Below are 24,003 nucleotides of genomic sequence, written 5' to 3'. Positions count from 1 at the left end.
CAGCAGCATGTAAAGGGTTAAATTAAAGAGCACAGTGTTTAACTCTTTACATGCTGATCATGTGACTCAGAGTCTCTACACACACATGACCCAACCATTATTAATAAATGTTTGATTCATCTCATTAATCTTCATGTTTAGATGATGATTTAGATTTGTGGCGTGGTGGAGGAGCTTAGGGCCGCTCATCACTACCTGCAGCTTTAATTATTATTATTATTATTATTATTATTATTATTATAGTAAACTGTAAACTCTCAAATGAAAACACTGAACAGAATATAAAGGTTAATTTAACTTTTGTTGCGCCACATAAATAAAGATAAATAGATTGAAATACAACATGATGTAGTTTTATAGGTTATGGTTCCAGTTAGAGTAAAATAAAGGATATAAAGTAGAGAACACTTCAGGATGTGGATACGCTGTGACCACGTTAAAATGAGTTTTTGGCTTTTTCAGTGATTTCAGTTCATTAAAGTTAATGACAATATTTTAGTCTCCTGGAAAAAGTTTAGTTCAGTTACACTAAACATCACCATTCGTCCAAATATGACTCCAACGTCTCAAGATGGTGACGTCAAAATGCAAAATTCAGGTTTTCAAAACAGGAGTCGACAAACTAATGGATGCTGCATGTTAGCTAGTCTTCCTCCTACAACACATGAGAGCATTTATCTGCTTATTTACCTGAAACATACTTTACATCAGACTCAGTGTTTGGATTTATTACATGAATCATCTCATGATCACAGAGTTTAACCCTGCAGCAGCTTTAATGAGTCACATGCTAATAAGATCATTATCTCACTAAACACCATGAAACCAGCAGCAGGCTCACAATGCTACGCTAACTAAGAGTCCTGCACGCTTCCTGTCACATGACAGTTAGCTAGTTTATACTACTTTATACACAGTTAGCTAGTTAGCTAGTTTACACTACTTTATATACAGTTAGCTAGTTTACACTACTTTATATACAGTTAGCTAGTTTACACTACTTTATATACAGTTAGCTAGTTTATACTACTTTATATACAGTTAGCTAGTTTATACTACTTTATATACAGTTAGCTAGTTTATACTACTTTATATACAGTTAGCTAGTTTATACTACTTTATATACAGTTAGCTAGTTTACACTACTTTATATACAGTTAGCTAGTTTATACTACTTTATATACAGTTAGCTAGTTTATACTACTTTATATACAGTTAGCTAGTTTATACTACTTTATATACAGTTAGCTAGTTTATACTACTTTATATACAGTTAGCTAGTTTACACTACTTTATATACAGTTAGCTAGTTTATACTACTTTATATACAGTTAGCTAGTTTATACTACTTTATATACAGTTAGCTAGTTTATACTACTTTATATACAGTTAGCTAGTTTATACTACTTTATATACAGTTAGCTAGTTTATACTACTTTATATACAGTTAGCTAGTTTATACTACTTTATATACAGTTAGCTAGTTTACACTACTTTATATACAGTTAGCTAGTTTATACTACTTTATATACAGTTAGCTAGTTTATACTACTTTATATACAGTTAGCTAGTTTACACTACTTTATATACAGTTAGCTAGTTTATACTACTTTATATACAGTTAGCTAGTTTATACTACTTTATATACAGTTAGCTAGTTTATACTACTTTATATACAGTTAGCTAGTTTATACTACTTTATATACAGTTAGCTAGTTTATACTACTTTATATACAGTTAGCTAGTTTATACTACTTTATATACAGTTAGCTAGTTTATACTACTTTATATACAGTTAGCTAGTTTACACTACTTTATATACAGTTAGCTAGTTTATACTACTTTATATACAGTTAGCTAGTTTATACTACTTTATATACAGTTAGCTAGTTTATACTACTTTATATACAGTTAGCTAGTTTACACTACTTTATATACAGTTAGCTTGTTTAGTCCAGTGGTTCCCAACCTAGGGGTGGGGCCCTCCAAAGGGTAAGAAGAAAAAACAAATGTGTTTTCAGTTTTTGGACTTTTTCTCCAATCTTTGATTTTTGCTGAAATATTGGATCATTTGAACATTTATTGAAATGAAAGCATGTGAGAAGTTTAGAGGGAAGAATCAGTATTTGGTGGAGCTGTTAACAACTCATAGACATCTGAAATGTGAGCCGACTACACACTGCTGACTGGTTTCATCTTTAACAATGTGTTGGATTTGAAAAGCTTGTTATATTTTCCATTGAGTCAAATCTGCATCTGAAAAGTAACTAAAGCTGTTATTCACTGTTGGACTGTTAGAGCTCCTCCTAGTGGCTGAAAGCAGCTCAGTGAAATATTACTCCGTTATTCAGTTTTAATGACTCTTCTCTACCAGAAACTTTATCTTTTTTTAACCAGATGAAGGATTTTAATAATTTGACATCTTCAGTCATCAGAGGAACGAGCTGAACAAACGTTAGAAACTCTGATTATTAAACATGAAACTGCTTCGTTTGTTTTAGAGGAAGAAACTCTGCAGATCATTAACCTGAACGATGTGAGAACAACAACTCCCATGATGCCTCACTGCTTCATGACATCATTCAGCTCTCGCGTTGGTAGTCTCATTCACGTCTCTGTTCATGTTCTCATCAGTGAGATTTCAATCCTGACTTCAACAGCTGATATAAAAACAGGAAATTAGAAACTGGAGCCATCAGATAAAACTGACCTGAGACCAGAAACACAGAAATATATTAATAATTTATTATTAAATGTAATAAAAAGAAGATTCTGTTTGTTTCTGATCTCAAACGTCTCAAGTTTTTCTGTTTTTCTTTATAAACTGATAAATATCTTTGATCAATAAGTCTGATACTCTTTACTAGAGGTTTTATATTTTATATTCTTCACACATTCTGTAACATTAAAACATTTCTGATAAGATTCACTTCATCGTTGTTGTTGAACATCTTTATCAGCTGATCTGAGGAGGAAGGGGAGGAGGAGGAAGAGGAGGAGGAGGGGGAAGAGGAGGAGGAGAGGAAGAGGAGGAGGAAGAGGAGTAGGAGGAAGAGGAGGAAGGAGAAGAGAGGAGGAAGAGGAGTAGGAGGAAGGGGAAGAGGGGGATAGGGAGAGGAGGAGGTGAAGCAGGAGGAGGAAGAGGAGGAGGAGGGAGAGGAGTAGGAGGAGAGGAAGAAGAGGAAGAGGAGGAGGAAGAGGAGGAAGGAGAAGAGGAGGAGGGGGAAGAGGAGGAAGGAGAAGAGAGGAGGAGGAGGAAGAGGAAGAAGAGGAGGAGGAAGGGGAGGAGGAAGAAGAGGAGGAGGAAGAGGAAGAAGAGGAGGAGAGGAAGAGGAGGAGGAAGGCCAAACAAGCAGGGAGTTTCTTCACACTCAGCTGATCTGAACAGCTGATGCCTTTTTTCTTTTTTCACCATTTGAACAGTGAAGCGACATCACTGGTATGTGAAGAAGTAAAGATAATAACCTGAAGGGGTTTCATGGTGTAGATGAGCCCTCATCACTGGCTGGAGGAGAGAGCTTAGTTATCCCTTTAACCCTGGTAACTTCTGTAAATATCCCAAAATATCCTTCCTTCCTTCCTTCCTTCCTTCCTTCCTTCCTTCTTTCCTTCCTTCCTTCCTTCTTTCCTTCCTCCCTCCCTCCTTCTCTCTTTCTTTCCTCCCCCCTACCTTCCTTCCTTCCCTTCCTTCCTTCCTTCCTTCCTTCTTTCTTCCCTTCCTCCCTCCCTCCTTCTCTCTTTCTTTCCTCCCCCCTACCTTCCTTCCTTCCCTTCCTTCCTTCCTTCCTTCCTTCTTTCTTCCCTTCCTCCCTCCCTCCTTCTCTCTTTCTTTCCTCCCCCCTACCTTCCTTCCTTCCCTTCCTTCCTTCCTTCTCTCCTCCCTCCCTTCCTTCCTTCCTTCTATCTGTTCTTCCTCCCTCCCTCCCTCCTTCTCTCTTTCTTTCCTCCCCCCTACCTTCCTTCCTTCCCTTCCTTCCTCCGTCCTTCCTTTCCTTCCTTCCATCTGTTCTTCCTCCCTCCCTCCTTCTCTCCTCCCTTCCTTCTTTCCTTCCTCCATCCCCCTTTCTTCTTCCTTCCTTCCTCCATCCCCCTTTCTTCTTCCTTCCTTCCTTCCTTCTTTCTTCCCTTCCTCCCTCCCTCCTTCTCTCTTTCCTTCCTCCCTGTGTCCTTCCTTTCCTTCCTTCCTTCCTCCCTCCGTCCTTCCTTTCCTTCCTTCCATCTGTTCTTCCTCCCTCCCTCCTTCTCTCTTCCCTTCCTTCTTTCCTTCCTCCATCCCCCTTTCTTCTTCCTTCCTTCCTTCCTTCTTTCTTCCCTTCCTCCCTCCCTCCATTTATTTAATTTTTCATTCATTTATTTGTTTTTGGTGATTTTTTATTTTATTTATTTATTTTTACTTTTATTGGTCGGGTCTGTTCCAAATATGTTTTCTTTATTTCTTTTCTTTTTTGTCTCACTTGTACGGTACATTTATTTTCCTATGTGATAAAGTTGTTTGTATTGGAAAACAATAAAAAAAAGTGAATTACAAAAAAGAAGTAAAGATAATAAATGTTAGCAGCAGCTTTATTAACAGTCTGATTTACTGCTGCTGACCAGGATTCATGTTTCACATCTAATCAAAATTAAAGCAGATTAAAAACTTCTCTTTGTATAAATGTTGATGCAGAGCTGCAGATAACTGTTCATTATTCATTATTAAGTGATCAATTAATCAATCATCTGTTAAACTCTGTCCATCACAACATCCTGAAGTCACATCACAGTAAGAAAAGCAACTATTCCTCATCTCTAAGAGTCTTAAAGCAGAATATATGACTCTAATTATAATTAAACTAAATATTTAATGATTCAGTTAATAGTTGAATCATCTCTGGTTCACATACATCTTTATTATTCTCTTTAACTGGATCCTTTCTATCTCTCATTATATACATTTATATATTTATATATTTATATATTTATATATTTCATCTTCAGCTTCACAAACTTCTGTTTATTTTAAATTCATGAATAATTTCCTGTTTTTATATTCAAGCTGCAACTAAAGATTATTTTATTATCAGTTAGTTTAGTTTATTAAATGTCAAAAAATGGTGAAAAATGTTCAGAGTTTCATCTGATGTGTTAAAGATGTTCAGTTCTCATCACAGAGAATAAAGACACATTCATATCTAAGAAGCTGAATCACAGATTTAGATTTTCTTCTTTAAAAACACGAACAGATCAGTCCATTATAACAATAACTGGTCATTAATTTAATCATTTGTCACCAACGATTCATCTGCTTTATGTATAAATATCTTTATGTGCAAATAAATAAATACATAAATAAATAAATGAGAATAGTTACAGAGCTGAACATCTAGAATATTCCTTCTGACCAATCAGACGAACCAACATCCAGCTGCAGACATCTGATCACTAATAATCAATACTGATCATCTTCTTCTGACTCCTGCTGCTCAGACAGCTCACCAGCTCTCTGTGCTGTGTTTGTGTTGATGCAGGCCTCAGTGTGTGTGTGTGTGTGTGTGTGTGTGTGTGTGTGTGTGTGTGTGTGTGTGTGTGTGTGTGTGTGATGCTGACACACATGCAGGGAATCACTGACCCACTTTCTGCAGGACAAAACGAGCTGCTGCTGGCTGCCTCACAGCCCGACCTGCGGTGCCACAACACGTCCATCTCCACACACACACACACACACACACACACACACACACACACACACACACACACACACACACACACACACACACACACACACTCAAATATTCATCATCCACTTCTTATATAACTCCTCCTGTCCTCCTCATAAACACATTTTATCTGTTGTGTGTTTTCACTAAACAAAGCCACACTCCTCCTCCTCTTCCTCCAGCAGCAGGAGGCTGGAAAGCGGGATATTTCCCCGGAGGAAAGGCGTCCTTACCTGGGTGAAGCAGAGCAGACAGACGGCGTGGAGCAGCGGGGGAAGCATGATGTGTGAGGCTCAAACAGCTGCAGTGATGTCGGCCTTTTTCCTCTCAGTCTGCTGCAAATCCAAACAATGGCGATTTTTCTGCTGCATCGGATCGGATCCAGTCTGCTGCTTGTGTCTCTCTCTTTCTCTAACTGCACGCCATCATCATCTTCATCATTTAATATATCATCATCATCTTCATCCTCTTCTTCATCATCGATACTCTTATCATCCGCACCGACCGCAGCTCGAACCGGACCGGCTGTGATTCAGAGAGAACAGGCCGGGCTCCGGCGTCCATGCCCCGGCCTGGAGACGAGCAGGAGGTCGGTGATGAAGCTGCTGCTGCACGGAGAAGCCCCGCCCTGCGCTCCCTGCAGACACACTGCTGCTCCTCCTCCTCCTCCTCCTCTTCCTCATCCTCCTCCTCTTCCTCCTCCTCCTCCTCCTCCTCTTCCTCATCCTCCTCCTCTTCCTCCTCCTCCTCCTCCTCCTCTTCCTCCTCCTCCTCCTCTTCCTCCTCCTCAACCTCCTCTTCCTCCTCCTCCTCTTCTTCTTCCTCCTCCTCTACCTCTTCCTCTACCTCTTCCTCCTCCTCCTCCTCCTCCTCCTCCTCTACCTCCTCTTCCTCCTCCTCCTCTTCCTCTTCTTCGTCCTCCTCCTCCTCTTCCTCCTCCTCCTCTTCCTCTTCTTCGTCCTCCTCCTTCTCTACCTTCTCCTCCTCTACCTCCTCCTCCTCCTCATCCTCCTCCTCCTCTACCCCCTCCTCCTCTACCCCTTCCTCTTCCTCCTCTTCCTCCTCTTCCTCCTCTTCTTCCTCCTCACCCCCCTCCTTCTCCTCCTCCTCTACCCCCTCTTCCTCTACCTCCTCCTCCTCCTCCTCCTCTTCCTCCTCATCCTCCTCCTCCTCTACCCCCTCCTCCTTTACCCCTTCCTCTTCCTCCTCTTCCTCCTCTTCTTCCTCCTCCTCCTCCTCCTCTTCCTCGTCTACCTCTTCCTCTACCTCCTCCTCCTCCTCCTCTACCTCCTTCCCCTCCCTATTCTTCTTCCTCCTCCTCCTCCCCCTCATCCCCCTCCCTCTCCTCTTCCTCCCCTTCCTCCTCCTCCTCTACCTCCTCATCCTCTTCCTCCTCATCCTCTTCCACCTCCTTCTCATCCCCTTCCTCTTCCTCCTCTTCTTCCTCATCCTCCTCCTCCTCCTCTACCTTCTCCTCTTCCTCCTCCCCCTCCCTCTCCTCCTCCTCCTCTTCCTCTTCTTCCTCCTCCTCCTCTTCCTCCTCCTCCTCTACCTCCTCCTCATCTTCTTCCTCCTCCTCCTCCTCTACCTTCTCCTCCTCCTCCTCCTCCTCATTCCCCTCCTCCTCCTCATCTTCTTCTTCCTCCTCCTCCTCTTCCTCTTCCTCGTCTACCTCTTCCTCTACCTCCTCCTCGTCTACCCCCTCCCCTCCCCCTCTACCCCTTCCTCTTACTCCTCTTCCTCCTCTTCTTCCTCCTCCTCCTTCTCCTCCTCTTCTTCCTCCTCCTCTTCCTCGTCTACCTCTTCCTCAGGCATCAGCTGTTCAGATCAGAAGAAAGAACATGTATAAAGTTTGTCCATCAAATCATCCTGGAATCATTATTTACATTAATAAAATACCAAGAAAGGAAACTATTTCTCACCTCTAAGAGTCTGGAAGCAGAGAATATTTGGCACTTTTCCTTTAAAAATGACTTTTTATACTAAATATTTGATTATTCTTTCAATGACTATTGAATCATCTTCACCTCTTCAATTCAAACGTGCACACACATCTTTATTTAACTTGTTCCCTCATTATGTTTATTTATCTTATATTTCTATTCATCTTGTCTTGAGCTTCACAAACTTCTGTTTACTTTATATTCATGAATAGTTTCTTGTTTGTAGCTGAGACTGTGTTTATATTCAAGCTGCAGCTAATGATTATTTTAATGATCAGTTAGTTGTTTGGTTCATTAAATGTCAGAACATGTTGATCAGAGTTTCTCAAAGTCCTCAAATGTGTCAAAGATCTTCAGTTTTCTGTCATAAAGAAACAGAAAATATTCACATTTAAGAAACTGAATCAGATCATTTTGAGTTTTTTTCTTTAAATATTTGAAGTCATGCAACTATAAACATGTTACATGTTACAATATTTAAGGATGAAATACCAGAATATTTGCTTTCTGATCACACGTGTTCATATGTTCACTCTGCTCCCTGCTGGTGGAAATCAGTCATTACATGAAAACAACAGCAGCTCAAATATTCACTAAATAAAACGTTTTGATGTTTTTGAGACATTTTAATACAGAATAAACTTTTTCTGTTGATAATATTGTAATATATTTTATCTGAATAACACACACCTGTCACATCTGTTGGGTTTAATTCACGACATCATTCACACTTTGCACCAACACCAAGTGGAGTAAAAAGTATAAAGTAGCATTAAATGTGTATTCAGATTAAATGCAACCACTGATGATTATAGTAAAGTCTGGAGTAAATAGAAATAAAGATCTGAAACTGAATCTAATCCAGCTGCTGCAGTTTACAAGTTTAAAGCTCCTGAAGGTGAAATATGAAGTAGAAACTGGATTAGAAGAGTTTAATAAAGTGTCAAAGCTTCCTGTTTCACAGCTGATATTTATGTAGATTTATTGGAGTTGTTTTTCATGTCACAGGTTTGAACTCAGCTCGTCATCCTGTGAAATAAAAACACTCTGTTGGATGTTTGAGTCTCAGCTCATTGTTGATGCAGCAGCGCCACCTGCTGTCCACAAGAACACATAACAACCAGAATCATAATAAATCTGAGACAGCAGAGGTCTGTACTGTGAAGCTGGTTTTATTGAGGTAACTTCAGGGTTAACTCTGGGGTTTCTGTCCTACAACGCTGGTTCACTTCTTACCTGGTAAATCACCATGGTAACTGATGCTGAACGGCTCACCTGCTCCGGGGTAAATCACCATGGTAACTGATGCTGAACGGCTCACCTGCTCCGGGGTAAATCACCATGGTAACTGATGCTGAACGGCTAACCTGTTCAGGAGCAGGTTATGTTCTGGATAAGAGATCAATGAGTATAAAAGCACCTCCTGACCAATCAGCTCTCTTAGAAAATGACCTGCCCATTATTAGAAGATCCTGTCAACATTGGTGCGGGTATTGTGAGAGGAGCGAAAGGGTTTTTAGGAATAGATAGGATCCTTTAGATGTCCCAAACGAAAGGTTCAGATTTTCAAGGCTTAAGTTAGTTTAATATTGAACATTCATTTGATAATACAAATCTATTATGCTTCAACCATTTGAGTGAATAATGTCAATTTTTACAATTAACAAATAAATAATAACCTTACCACCACTCCAGTTTCAGAACAATATTTTTTAATTGACCAAAATATATATTTAAAAAACAAGTCTTGAGGCACATGAGGGATATTAGTCTGTGGGTTATACAGTTGGTATGTTTGTATTTTGAATGTTCAATATTAAACTAACTTAATGTGTCTATGAAAGGAAGGGCACTGAGGAAGCGCTCTGCGAAACGTCTGTGCTGTAATAAAGTGGCATTGTGTGATCAGAGTGTCCGTTCATATTGTCCAATTTATTAATATTGTATAATCTCACGAATACGCATTAACAGACTCAGCTATTTTCTGCCAGCATTCCTTCCTGGCTTTTGCAGCAACAGTGTTGCTTTTGGCCTGGATGATGTTTGAATTCTTCATATTGTTGAAGAATAATTGTCTGCTCCTCCATGGTAAAGTAGTCTGCTGTGCAGGGTTTCTCCATGTTTGTGATTGGTCAGACACTGCAAACACCTCCCCTTTATGTGAGCGCGCAGAGATCCAGATTGGAAAACCCTGGGTTCAATTACCGAGTTGGTAACCTGCTTCGTAGTACCGCTTATCAGGATTGTGAATGTCTGGGAAAGTCAACCCAGGTAACGGAGAGATATCCTGGGTATGTTAATCCAGCTTCGTAGTACAGGCCTCTGGATTCTTCAAACAGATTTAAGACACAATGACAATGACTCTTATTTTATTATGAATTTAGTTTTTATTATTACAAAATATTACATTCACAAATGTAAGTTTACTAAAATAAATCACCTCTTCAGAACTGCTGCGATTATCAGATTAATCAAACAGAATGTGGAACTGTTCTGATTATTTTCCATTTATTCACAAAGATATAAAAATAACTACAGTAAAAATAGATGCTATACATGAAGCTGAAGCTCCACACAGGATAAAAACGCTGACACTTAGAATTTGGTCTTTGTTTATTATCACCATCATCCCTTCAGATGTGCAGAAAACTTCTCAAACCAACGTTACACAAAACTAATAAACATACAGCAAGAAAATAAAGAAGAAAACACAGAAGATTCAAATGTAAGATGAACAAAATATAAAACTAAATAACTGGTGGATCTTCAACTGATAAAAGTTACAAACAGAAAGAGTAGAAAATATAACACCACCAAACACATCTGAATAAATGTTTAGTCTTCTTCTCACTGTCTCCTCATCAAAGCCAATCAGAGACAAATAGGAAGTCAAACTGTTTCCTCAACACTCCTGGATGTTCACTCTCACTCTTACAGAGATCAATCATCCTTCCATCTGATGAGAGAAGAAGAAAGAACAGAGGAGATAAATGAGTGTTTAGTGAGACTCACTTGATCAGCTGTCAGTCAGTGATGCAGCACATCCAGTATAAAGAGCAGCAGGGACTTCAGTCCTGTTAAGACCAGAAGTGGAACAGCTGTGCAGCGTAGCTTGCTTCCTTTCAGCTCTCATGTTAACGTGTTGGAGTGAACACACTGAGCTCCAAGCTCACACACCTACACACACTTTTACTATCAAGTGTGTTTCCTCTGCAGATTTCACTCAAGTACACAGAGGAAATAAAGTGCTGAGAGTCATGAACACATCATTACTGCAGAAACAGAGACATTCACTCATCAGTTTACTGATGGATTTACTGCTGATACATGTCAACTCTTATCAAAGTTTAAAGCTACAGAGTCTCTGTGGGATTTGAAGATGTTTCCTGCTGTTAAATCATCACATGACAATCAGTCAGAGCTCTCAGCTAAACAGCTGCTGTGATTCCTGGACTTCGGCAGAGGTTCTGGTCTGTATAAAGACCACATGGTCACTAAACGTAATGATGCTTGTGTGAAATCAGAGCCAGTGATTTGCAGGCTGCAGTCAGACTGATCTTAGAGCTCTGACAAAGATGAACTGATCAATAGTTTAGTGTTGAAATGAGAGAACAAACACTTTGAGATCAGATTTGATGATGAGGATCACTGTCTCTATACATCTTGTAAGGCTGTCAGCTGTAATCCAGCTTTATTTCCTGCAGACATCAACACAACAACAACAGTCGTCTTCACATCAACTCAAACACATGATCACAACAAGCTTCTGGCTCATCTGATTGGCTGACTGTTCTCTCTCTCTCTGTCTTTCTGTCCAATCCTGAAGCCTGTCACCATTCTCCTCTCACAGCTTCACTGAGGAAAGCAGCACTGAGAAGGTTGGAGCTTCACCAGGAAATACTGGATCTTTGCTTTGATACTGACTGTGTTTAATACTAAACTGCTGAAACCAGCACAGACTGACTCCAACTCTCTACTGACCTCAGATCCTCTAGTCTGCAGTCTGGACTCTGCTGAAGATCCATCAGCTGCTTCATGTCTGAATCCTTCAGCTTGTTGTAGCTCAGATCCAGCTCTCTCAGATGGGAGGGGTTGTCCTTCAGAGCTGAGGCCAGATAATCACAGCTGATCTTTGACAAACTGCAGCACTGCAATCTGAATAAAGAATAAATGATGTAGATTAAAATCCATTTATAATCCAATCAGATGTGTTCAGGTTTTAAATGTGTAGTTCAACATTACTATGTCCTCATCAATGAGCTTTTCTCTAAAACGAGCAGTCACTTTGTCATTGTGTTATTGTGGATCATCATAATGTTAGCCTTCTACAGACATCATCCAAATGTCACCACAACATTCAGACACATATTCATGTCAACACTGAGTCATAAAATACTTTAAACACCTGCATTGATCTGTATGTATGTGTGTGTGTGTGTGTGTGTGTGTGTGTGTGTGTGTGTGTGTGTGTGTGTGTGTGTGTGTGTGTGTATGATGTGAAGGATCAATATCAATGATCAGCCATTATTCATTGAAACACATTAAAGAATATGATAAAGAAATATTTCTCCTTCATCAAGTAAACTTGATCAGTTTCAAATAGATATTAGTTGAGAGGATCTTCTGAATACAGATGTGACTCTTTACCAACAATTATAAACATTCATTTAACAACTAACAGTGAACATTTTCTACACCTTCTTTAACAATCGGGTCATCTTTTATAACTACACATTAAACTTTGTACAGTAAAACATGAAAACATGGAAACAAATGAACTTCATGGATATAAGTTATGTATGAACATAAATTAGGTTCATTTGTTAAACATTAAGATCAACAATAGTAACAGACAGTCAGTGAACTTACACCAGAGTCTCCAGTTTGCAGTTTGGACTCTCCAGAGAACCACACAGCAGCTTCAGTCCTGAATCCTTCAGGTCGTTGAGGCTCAGATCCAGCCATCTCAGATGGGAGGGGTTGTACTTCAGAGCTGAGACCAGAGAAGCCCAGCGGCTCTCTGACAACCAGCAGCTCCTCAATCTGAATAAGAAATGAATTATGTAGATTTAAATTAATTTATAATCAAGTCAGATGTGTGTAATAAATGAAAACTTCAACATTACTATGTCTTCATCAAATTCCCTATCATTTAAGTGGATAGCAAAAACAGAAAGTATAAAAGTATAAAAACTCAATTTCAAGCAGAATATTTAGAACTAAATTCCCTCTTTGAGTTTGGATCCCTCCACTGCAGCTCAGCAAGGAAACACTGAAGAAACACAAACATACTTACTTGATATGTGGAACTCAGACTGCTGAAGCCTCATATTAGTTTACACTCTGGAAGTCATTTTTACTCACAACAAGACTGTGGATTTTAAATTCCTGAAAACATTTAAATTCTACAGATTTGTGCTCAACTAAATCCTGGAAATTATGAACCAAACATTTGAATATATAGAAATATATCTACCAAAGCTACAGTCAGTGAACTCACTTCAGAGACTTCAGTTTACAGTTTGGACTCTCCAGTCCAGCAGACAGACCCTTCACTGATGAATCAGACAGTTTGTTGTCACTCAGGTCCAGTTCTGTCAGATGAGGGTTGGACTTCAGAGCTGAGGCCAAAACTTCACAGTGAGTCTCTGAGAGTCCACAGTTAGAAAGTCTGTAATGACACAAATATTCCAACATATGTTATCATGAAAGAGGAAACTTTATATTTACTTCATGCATTTGATGATGAAATAGTTTGATGCTCATTATTTTGATGACCATTTGTTCTTCACATCATCGTTTTATTAAATGTATTTTTTTCTGATGCATTTTTTTCCTTAAATGTAAAAATGAAGCTCAGAGAAAGTTCAGACAGGAAGAGCATCTTTTTTCAAGCTCACATCTATAGTTTGATTTCTCATCCCTCAGTCATTCTGATCTTTCTCACAGCTGGCCAAAAAAAAAGTCAACACCAAAAAGAAGGTCACACACTAATACTTTGTTGGACCGCTTTTAGCTTTGATAACGGCATTGTGGCATTGTTTTGATAAGCTTCTGCAATGTCACAAGTCGGACCACTTTGCAAAGCCTTCTCCAGCACATCCCAAAGATTCTCAATGGGGTTAAGGTCTGGACTCTGTGGTGGACAAGCCATGTGTGAAAATGATTTATAATGTTAATCACATCTGGACTTACTGAGCCTTTCTGCAGTTCCTCACAGCTGGGATCAGTCTCCGTTGTCCCTCCACTGATGTGTTGTACTTCTTCAGGTCCAACTCATCCAGAACCTCCTCTGACATCTGCAGCATGTAGGCCAGAGCTGAGCAATGTGTCTCAGAGAGACTCTTCTTTGATCTGTTCTCTGACTTCAGGAACTCTTGGATCTCCTGATGTACTGAGCGGTCGTTCATCTCCGTTAGACAGTGGAAGATGTTGATGCTTCTGTCAGGAGAGATATACCAATTGTTCATCTCCTTCAGGTTGTTGATGACTCTCTGGATGGTTTCTGGACTGTTGTCTGTCTGACCCAGCAGGTCCTCTAAGAGACTCTGGTTGGACTCCAGAGAGAGGCCATGAAGGAAGCGGACAAACAGGTCCAGGTGGCCATTTTTACTTCTGAGAGATTTCTCCATGACTCTCTTCAGGAAGTCATCCAGAGATAAGTAATGGTTATTAACTGTGTCCCCATCCTCCACTTCCTCCTCCACTTCCTCCTCCTCTTCCTCCTCCTCCTCCTCCTCATTGTCCAGGAAGTCCTCCAGTACCTCTGTCTTCCTGCTTGTGTAACAGTGGTACATGTAGACTGCAGCCAGAAACTCCTGAACGCTCAGATGAACAAAGCAGTAGACCTTTTTCTCGAGGATCATTTTCTCTGTTTTGAAAATCTCTGTAAAAAATCCTGACGATACTGCAGCCTCTGTGACATCAAGACCACACTGCTCCAGGTCTTTTTGGTTGAAGATGATGTTTCCTTTCTCCAGATGTTCAAACGCCAGCCTCCCCAGCTTCAGAAGAAGTTTCCCGTCAGCCTCCGTCAGCTCCTGTGGACTCATCTGTCGGTCATCGTACTTGCGCTTCTTTCTCTTCGTCTGAAACAGCAGGAAGAGTGAGTACAGGTCAGTCACGGTCTTGGGCAGCTCTCCTCTCTGGTCTGTAGTCAACATGAGCTTCAAAACTCTAGCAGTGATCCAGCAGAAGACTGGGATGGTACACATGATGTGGAGGCTCCTGGATGTCTTGATGTGTGAGACAATTCTGCTGGACTGCTCTTCATCACTGAATCTCCTCCTGAAGTACTCCTCCTTCTGGGGGTCAGTGAAGCCATGTACTTCTGTTATCCTGTCAGCACATTTCTGATCCAGGATCTGATTGGCTGCTGCAGGTCGGGAAGTGATCCAGATGAGAGCTTGGGGAAGCAGATTTGCCTGGATGAGGTTTGTCACCAGCGCGCTGACTGACGACGTTTGTGTGACATCAGACACGACCTCCTTCCTGTTGTTGAAATCCAGTGACAGTCTGCTTTCATCCAGGCCGTCAAGGATGAACAGAACTTTAAAGTCTTCAGAGTCAAGCATCTCTTCTGTGACGTCCTTTAATGTTGGATAGAAACGACGGATCAGTGTGAGCAGACTGTGCGGCTCATCTTTGATCAAGTTCAGTTCCTTGAATGAAAGTGGAACCAGCAGACTGATATCTTGGTTTTCAGAGCCCTGTGCCCAGTCCAGAATGAACTTCTGCACTGTGAAGGATTTTCCAACGCCAGCGACGCCACTCGTCAGAACAATGTTGATGATGTGTTCCTCTTGGCCAGGTAAGACTTTAAAGATCTCGTGACACTTGATCGGTGTGTCATGGAGGATCTTTGTTTTGGAAGCTGTTTCAAGCTGTCTCACCTCATGTTGGGCATTATCCTCTCTACTCTTTCCCTCTGTGATGTAGACCTCAGTGTAAATCTCATTGAGGAGGGTTTCATTTCCTGATTCATCAGTTCCATCAGTCGTTTTTTGATATTTCCTTGTCAGAATGACCACATATCTACCTAAAACCTTCTTCCGTCCACCACCTGCTGAAATAGAAGAAAAATATAGATTTTAACAACTAGATACAGATATGTAAACATATATATGTACCAATACAAACCGGTGTATAAGTTGCACCAGTGTATAAGTCGCAGTCTATTTTGGAGGATGCGGGGAAAAAGGTTTTTTTATTAAAGACTGGTTTATTTGAATGCACCAGTAGTTATTAATTTATAAACATGTGCATTTATTCTCCGAAACGTTTTCCATTTCCATTTATTTATAACACAATTCAAACACACAGATTACACCTGAAACAGTGTGTTGGGTCAATGGTTAATGGTCCGGTAATTATTTGCTTAACTGAACTGGATCAATATATTAAGTTAGACCTAGTTCAGGTTAGGCCACGAGTTTCAATCAAACCTTTTAAAAGAAAACAGTAACTTTACATATGTAATACAGTGTGCACCTGTGTGTCAGTCCCAGAGTCAAACAAAGCATCATCTTCTGTTCCATCCAGTGGAAAAACAACTAAGTAAGTGAATCTTAATGCTTTTTAAAGTGAAGGCATTGATTACATTTTGGCTTTATTTGAGGATATTACACTGTAACAGCAGAATAAAGAGATTTTTCTTTGAGTTGGACAAATATTGGACATGTAAATGGACACTTACTGAATTCCATGTGAATTTAGGGTCTGAGTGGTGGTTCTTTCATGCTGTGAGCCATTTAAACCAAATTTATTTTTTATCTTAGATTCATTAAAGAAATATTCTTTACCCTGGTATTTCTTTTGTTGAAGCTGGTGTACCATAAGGACAGACAAATCAGTCTAACATTATTTTTGTTATTTTTGTAATTTATGAATGTGTGTGATGTGTCAGTCTGTTGGTCAGTGGAGATATCACCAGATTTAATGTGGGCATAGATTTACATAGTTATTTTATATGTTAACTTAGTCTTATTTCATGTGTGTCTGTCCCATTACTTTTGAATGCCTGTAATTTGGACACTATGTTTAAAGGTCTATATCTCATACACAGTTCTTTCTATGTTAACGTAAACCTTCTCAAATTAAAGCTGAGGCTTGAATGTAGTATCAGTTATTTTATTTAAATTGAAGGTGAACCTGACAAACAAAAAATGCATAACTGTCCAAATACTTACTGTGTGAGCAGTGAGGTGTCTCAGATCCTGGCACTGTTGCCTCACAGCTAGAAGGTCCTGGGTTTGAACCCTTGTTGTCTCCGGTCGTCTCTGTGATGAGTTTAGATGTTTCCCCAGTGTTAGTGCGGGTTTCTGCTGGTTGCTCTGGTTTACTCCCACCGTCAGAAACATCTGTGTTAGGGTTGATACTCCTGTCAGTGCCACTGCTCACTGCTCCTAGAGTATAGGATGGGTCAAATGCAGAGTATCAGCTTTGTTTCAGTGTATGTGAGTTCTGAGAAATGACAATGAAGACATTTAAATCTAAAATGATTAAACTATATAAAGACACAGGCTGTTTCTCCTCACAGATCTGCTGTCTGGATGTGATGTCATGTTTGTCTCTTCCTGTGACTGACCTTTTGATCCTGAGCTGATGTTTAACAATTCTGTCACCAGATCATTCCTGCCGATCGTCTTTAAAACACTCTTCATCACCTCCACAGTTCCAGCTAGTTCATATTTCTGCACCATCAGATCCAACACGTCAAACCTCTCCTCTGCCTTCTCCAGCTGGCTCACTTTGATGGGTTCGATGTTGGCCACCTTTTCTTCCTTCAGAGACCATTTGAACTTCTTAAATTCATCATCTTTTAAATCGTCCAGGATGTTGAGCAGGTCCCTCTTCCTCATCTTGGCTCTCTGTTAAAATCAGAGAACATTGATAAGAGAACAGTTGTGTTTCTGTCAGTCTGCCAATACAAACTCATTGTGTGTTTGTACTGGATCTGACTCATTTGCCCAGTTTGGCTGCAGTCGTTTAAATGTCAGAGAAGCTCAAGAGGATCTTCAGTAAAAACATCTTACTACAAATCTACTCAGAAGCTGTTCTGGAGCTTTCTATCACATCCAGTTTTATCAGTTAAAGACATGTATGTGTTAAAACGGACTGTTTTCTGTTTTTAATGTAGAGAATAAAAGCTAAAGTGTAATCTCAGCACAAGGTCCAGTTAGTGTTCTGCTTTCACAGCTCACCCGTTTGTTGTGGTGAATGAATATGACACATCCTGAATATGAATCTCCTGTAAACTCACAGTGTGTTTGTAGAGTCTGAAGCATGCATGTAGTCTGACTGAATCATTTACACACATTTCTATGAGCTGCACAGCTTTGATAAACACATCAGCTGACTCTTTATATTAAGATGCTGAACCTGCTGCAGAAGATCTTCACACTAAACTAATAACTGATGGAGATGGTTTAGTAGAGAGTGTGTTGGTTCTTCAATAAGATATAAAAACTGAATCATCTTCAGGTCAGTTTAAATAGAAACAGTCTCTTACTTTGTGTCTGAGGGTCCAGGTTCATTACTGAAGTTTAGAGGATCATCATCAGACTGCTCACTCTTCATCAACACAGCTGGATGTTAGAGACTCTGCTCCATCCTCATCTTCTGGAGTCTGAGAGGTAAACCAGGAACATCTTACGTCTGTCAGTGCAGCAGCTCTCTCATGTTGTGATCATGTCTAAAAAATAAGTTATTATTCAGTCAGTGTGACGACCTGCTTCAGTTAGAACTCCACCATCATTATTCAGCTCTGATTCTTCTACGTCATCAGTCCCTGTTACAGGGACTGTTACCTACAACAGTTTGACATTTACTGTAAATCCTCTGTCTCTCAATACATTCATCATCACACACATACACAGTATAATAAACCCAGTCCTGCCTCTCAACTTAGTAGCTTCTTATTAGTTGACATGACTTTAACTACAACCATGTGTGTTTTCTAGTCATCACAAAGAGAAACTTTGACTCTGGTTTAAATCCAACAAACAGACTTCAGATAAACATGTGTGTGCTTCTTAACTGTGACTTCTCTCTATTTAGAGCTCAGCAGTGAGTCACGTGACATCGCTGTGAGGACGCACAAACCAGGAAAACAACAACAGGAAACAACGTTTAACACCTCAAACTCTGTCATTTCACATTTAATCAACTAAACAATGAATGTGATCAATAATCATCAGATTGATCAATAATGACAGTAATCATTATCTACAGTCCTGATATTAACACTCACCTGCCTCACACTGTTTTCCTGCTTCTGCTCTGATGACTGTAAAATGAAGTCTGTACAGACGTTCACCTTTACTCCCTACCTGTCTGCTCCTCCCTCCTTCTGCTTTACTGGAAGTCACATGACTGTCATTTATGATCTCTGTGAAGCTTTATGACTGTTGGTCTGCTGTTTGATACAATCAGATACAAAGACTTCCTCATTGTAGTAAAAACACTTAGTATAAGAAGAGGACTGAACCAGCAGAGGATTGGACTTCTGCTCACTGAGACACACAGCACCTGATCAGCAACAAGAAAAGAAATGATTCATAAAAGCAGAATATGTGTGGGACACCAGTAACAATCACTGGTACACACACACACAAACTGTAGAGGAAGCTCATCTCTGTTTGAAAATGTTCAGATCTGACATGATCCTTTATTTAATGTGTGAGAAACTATTTTCAAAATGTTTGCAGATATTTCTTTTAATCTTCATAACAGACAGGAACTACAACTGTCTGTGTGAGCAGGTGAAGAACAGCTTTTATCTCCCAAGCAGACATAAAACTTTATTGTAGTTTGGATTATTTCTTTTCTTTTTCTCTTCTTCTGAAGTTCATTTATTTGGGAAACCGTTTATCAGGTCTTAATTATTTGCATCAGAGTGCATTTGATTACTTTAGTGTGTTTTTTTGTATGATTAATTTTGCTATTCTGTATTTTTATATTGCAAAATGGCTTTAATAGAGAAGAACATAAATGCTGCTAAACTCTGCTAATCAGTCCTGTGTGTGTGTGTGTGCAGGCTGCTGTTTGCTCATAACTTCATGGATGAAAGATTATGGTGAACAGCATCAGAGAATGTGGTCAGACTGGTCTGATGGCAGTTTAAGAGAAGTTCACTGTGAGTCATTTACTGTAAATCCTCCGTCTACAGTGACGTAACAAGCAATGTTCCAGTATTTCAATGAAGCATGAAGTGAATCATTAACATAACCAAAAACCATAATCAGCACAATTAAAGCATGAACTCTGTGAACTCAGAGCCCAAGGTTGGAAACCACTGCCTCAAATACTTTCTGTCTTTCAGTTAAAGAATTACATTTAGAGATGGTTATTAAGGTATTTGGTACAAACCTGTAAATTATGCAATTATACAATTTACTGACTTTTAAACATTTTGTATTATTTTTAAATGTGTCTAGTTTATAACATTTTAAATAGTTTGGCTCCTCCACTGTGTGACTGTGTGAATACTCACTCAGTACGTTCTATCACATCCTCCAGAATATCCTCTATAACAAATTGGACCAAACCATTTCATCTCACCTGACCTACCTGATGACACGAGGAGCTTAAACCCAAATTAAAAAGTCTGTTAAAAGCTTCTCAGCTCTGTAAGCACTGACTCTACACTGTATGTGATGTGATATTGTGTGTATCTTTGTATTGTGTTTGTGTCCTCTTTGTACTCAAGGCTGGATTATAACCCCCACATGGTATATATCTATATATCTATATAAATACATATCTCTCACTATTAAATGCACACACAGAATAATGGTTCTTACCGTTAGAGATTCTTCTTTTTTGTCTCTTCCTTAGCAAAGTCAGCGAGTCTCCTTACTGTGAATATTCAAGGGATTTTTTTTATTGCAGCCGCTTCTTTCTCTTCCTTTTTTTCTTTTTTTTGGTATCTCCACGGCCCATTTTCTGCAAAGTGATCATTTTCCCCAGACACCAGTTAATACAAACTAACCACAGTGCATTGTGACCTGCTGACCAATCATCACTTTCCCAGCTATCAAACTGAGAAATTAAACATATGAACACGACAATAATAATCAACATCTAGAGATTGTGCCTATTTCTGTGAAGCCCAACTAAAACAAAACAACAATATAAAAGGGTACTAGATCAGATTCCCTGTATGATAGATCCAGGCTGCTTTGTACTCTGTCATTGAGCTGTTAGGTGTTTTAATATTGACCGAATGAAAAGACTGCAAATGAAAATGAACTATGAGCTAATGAGGGTTTTCTTGAAAATCCAACATTAAATGGATTAAATTAAATTGACAAACTTTGTCAAGTATTTAAATTTTAAATTAAAATTAATATGTAAATGTAAATTAATGGATAAATAAAGATATAAACAAATAAATATTTAGGGGTGTTTACGATCCATTAATGACATTTGAAGGGTTCTTACTTCATTCTGTAGCCTTGTGGTGACAGTTTGAGGAGATCTAAGAAAATAAACGTAGTAAAGAAGAAAATAAATGGCTTTAATAGAGAAGAACATAAATGCTGCTGATATTGAATTATTTCTGAGCTTGAAACTATCTGAGAGACACCTGTGCTGCCACCTGCTGGCTGAAGCGTGTCATTGCAGCTCTCTGTGTAACTTCACTGCCGGTGTGGTGAGCTTTTCTTCTTCTTCTTTCAAATAACCTTTATTCATCACTCACTTACAGAACATACACAGTAACAGTGCAGTAAACATAGAAATAAAATGATTACATTAATAATAAATGAAAAACAAATAATACAAAATTAAAAATATGCCAGGAGTCACGAGTAAAGAAAAATTAAATTGAATTAAAGATATTGAAGTGGGAGCACAGTCTCATAGTTTTGATAGCTTTCTTGTTTTTAGCAGAGGATATTCCAGTTCTTTCATAAAAACACAGAAAATACGTTTCACTTTCATTTGTGGATGTAAAACTTTGCAAGAATTATAATGAGATTGATTAAATAATATAATTATAATGAGATTGATTAAATAATATAATTAGATTGATTAAATAAGGGTGTGGTGAGCTGAGAGCAGAGCAGCTTCCTGTTTTACACTAACACTAAAAATAACACAAATAAAAACATGATGAAAAACACGATAATAAACTACACACCAGTCTCACTGTTACTGTCAAACTAAAGATTTATTAGTCTTCACTTTTAGTCTTGATATTGGTATAAGATATCTGTTTCCATCTCTTCTACCTCACCTTTCTTCTCTCATCATACACTGTGACTGATTGTTACTGATCACAGCTGATATCCACAGAGAAAGTCCAAACTTCAACATATAATAAATAAATATAAAGATGGATATCAGAGGGGTTTTACATCAACACAGATAAAGAAAGCTGAGTTTACTTCAAATAGATGGGCTTGAATTAACGTCAACTTCAAAGTGTTCCACTAACATGATGGAGTGGTTTCTAATCAAAGCTAACTGTAGAGTCTTCTCAGCGTATTATGAAGACATAAAGACACTTTCCTCTGTCACTGGTTTCTGACTCACCACTCCTTGTTTCCACCAATCACAGACATCTCTGTTACGTTGCATCACATCGATGTATTTCCGTAATGGGTTCAGTATCACAAAACATCAACTTCAACTTTCTCCTTATTAAAATAACTAAAGAGCTCGCGTGGGTTGAAAAGACTTCACTGATCTCCCCTTCTCATCATGAGTTCATCTCACCTGTCTCTAATTACTCTTTCATTCATAGGATCTGTCCCTCCCACCTCCCTACCACACATGCAATACTTATTAAGACCAGCAGGGGGAGACTAGGGGAGATTATTTAAACAGCATTTGTATAAGAATGATTCTGTCTGGAGCTTTTTGATCCATGTAAGCAGCTGATTACTGTAACTGGGATCACTGTAAGCACTTCCCATTGTATACATTTAAACACAGCACAGAGTCATGGTTTGGACTTTATTCAATTATCTTTTTATCTTCACAGCTTGAACAAAATGAATTAATAAATAATCTCAATAACAACGTTGGCACACTTTTATTTAAGAAATTATCAATTATGAATAAAAGTTTTCACTCTAAAACAAAAGTGACCATGAACATGAGGATTAACTGAAGAAGGTATTTTTGTACAAGTCATTCTGTTATGGAGCAGGCTAGTTCTGTAGTATTAGTTACCATGGTTACTGAGGAGGGAATCATATCAGGCCAGTTCTGTAGTATTAGTTACCATGGTTACTGAGGAGGGAATCATATCAGGCTCGTTCTGTAGTATTAGTTACCATGGTTACTGAGGAGGGAATCATATCAGCCACAGTAACAGAACAAAGCTCTCACCCAAATAATCCAGACTTTATTTATCTTGATGGAATAACTCTACATTTATTATAAATCTTTACATTATTGTGTTTCAGCCAAAAAAAACAATCTTATACATTCTCCTTACAGTTGCTGACACTTTTTCAAAATCTTTGTTTGAAAAAAAAGTAATAAAAAAGTCCAAACTTGGCGCACTTAGTATTAAAAGAGTCTGATGATCTTTACACACATATAGAAGATGAGTCGGCGCTCTGCTGCCATCTGGTGGCGACAGAAAGTGAGACAGTGGATATAAACATAATCCTGTTACTGTTAGATTCTGTTAATAAAACACAATGTGGAGAAACTATAAATATATATACTAATAGACATAAACACATACTGTACACTGTGATGTGTCCATATAACATGTATGAATATTGTAAAGTAGGAGGTTCAGAAAAGATTATTATCATCAGCTCAGAATGGCCCTTTATTTATTATGAGCTGAATCAGTTATTTTACCTTCAACAGTTAAAATAAATCTAAGATGAAAATTAAACAAGAATACAAATAATATAACAAAAATTTAAATGAATTCAGTTTTTATCTGACAGATTGATAGATGTGTGTCAGACTCATCAAAACAAGTCAATTAAAGTTTAATTAACCTGAAACATTTTTAGGATTTTATATTTCAATTAAAACATTAAAACATTTCTATTTACAGTGAAGTAAAAGTGCTTCTCCTTCTTTTTTTTGACTTTTTTATTATTAGTAGTTTTAGTAGTATTATTAGTAGTAACTACAATAAAAATTGATGTTAAACATGAAGCTGAAGCTCCACACAGGATTAAAACGCTGACACTTCTTTTATTTCCACGTTTATTAGAATTTGGTCTTTGTTTATTATCAGCTTCATCATCACCATCTTCAGGTGTGTAGAAAACTTCTCAAAGCAAAATTACACAACGCTTTACACAAAACTAACAAATCAATCTAATCTATTATAGTTTCTGAATAACAAGGACATGATCTGTGATTGGTTAAACATATCAGCTTAT

The 24,003-nt window shown here is 38.6% G+C and overlaps 2 protein-coding genes across 2 annotated transcripts in view; both read right to left on the bottom strand.

The window, feature by feature from the left end:
- The window catches only part of ptpro (protein tyrosine phosphatase receptor type O), a 55,992-nt gene extending 50,310 nt beyond the window's left edge, over window positions 1–5,682 (bottom strand). Inside the window, 1 exon segment of the mRNA XM_053313839.1 lies at window positions 5,613–5,682. Coding sequence (XP_053169814.1) covers window positions 5,613–5,682 — 70 coding nt within the window.
- Window positions 5,683–10,551: 4,869 nt separating this feature from the next.
- Window positions 10,552–19,094, bottom strand: LOC128353159 (NACHT, LRR and PYD domains-containing protein 12-like). Its single transcript, XM_053313838.1, has 9 exons — window positions 18,891–19,094; window positions 18,161–18,266; window positions 17,226–17,508; window positions 16,828–17,043; window positions 13,835–15,704; window positions 13,140–13,310; window positions 12,509–12,682; window positions 11,621–11,794; window positions 10,552–10,595 (listed from the first exon to the last, which is right to left on the bottom strand). Exons 2-9 carry the CDS (start codon window positions 18,215–18,217, stop codon window positions 10,580–10,582), a joined length of 2,961 nt encoding a protein of 986 aa, XP_053169813.1. The 5' UTR covers window positions 18,218–18,266; window positions 18,891–19,094; the 3' UTR covers window positions 10,552–10,579.
- Window positions 19,095–24,003: the final 4,909 nt, after the last annotated feature.

This window comes from Scomber japonicus, chromosome 23 (assembly GCF_027409825.1).
Source record: "Scomber japonicus isolate fScoJap1 chromosome 23, fScoJap1.pri, whole genome shotgun sequence".
In the NCBI taxonomy this organism is placed as follows: Eukaryota; Metazoa; Chordata; class Actinopteri; order Scombriformes; family Scombridae; genus Scomber; species Scomber japonicus.
Note: the sequence above shows the minus strand (reverse complement) of the source record. Positions and strands in the feature narration are given on the sequence as shown.

What these genes read in the sequence shown, in the direction of transcription:
- LOC128353159 (XM_053313838.1), bottom strand. Translation starts at nt 18,217, where the DNA reads ATGAAGAGTGAGCAGTCTGATGATGATCCTCTAAACTTCAGTAATGAA. An exon ending in CATCAGCTCAGGATCAAAAG is followed by an intron (nt 17,044 to 17,225) that starts GTCAGTCACAGG and finishes CCTATACTCTAG; the next exon opens with GAGCAGTGAGCAGTGGCACT. An exon ending in GACACCTCACTGCTCACACA is followed by an intron (nt 15,705 to 16,827) that starts GTAAGTATTTGG and finishes CTTCTATTTCAG; the next exon opens with CAGGTGGTGGACGGAAGAAG.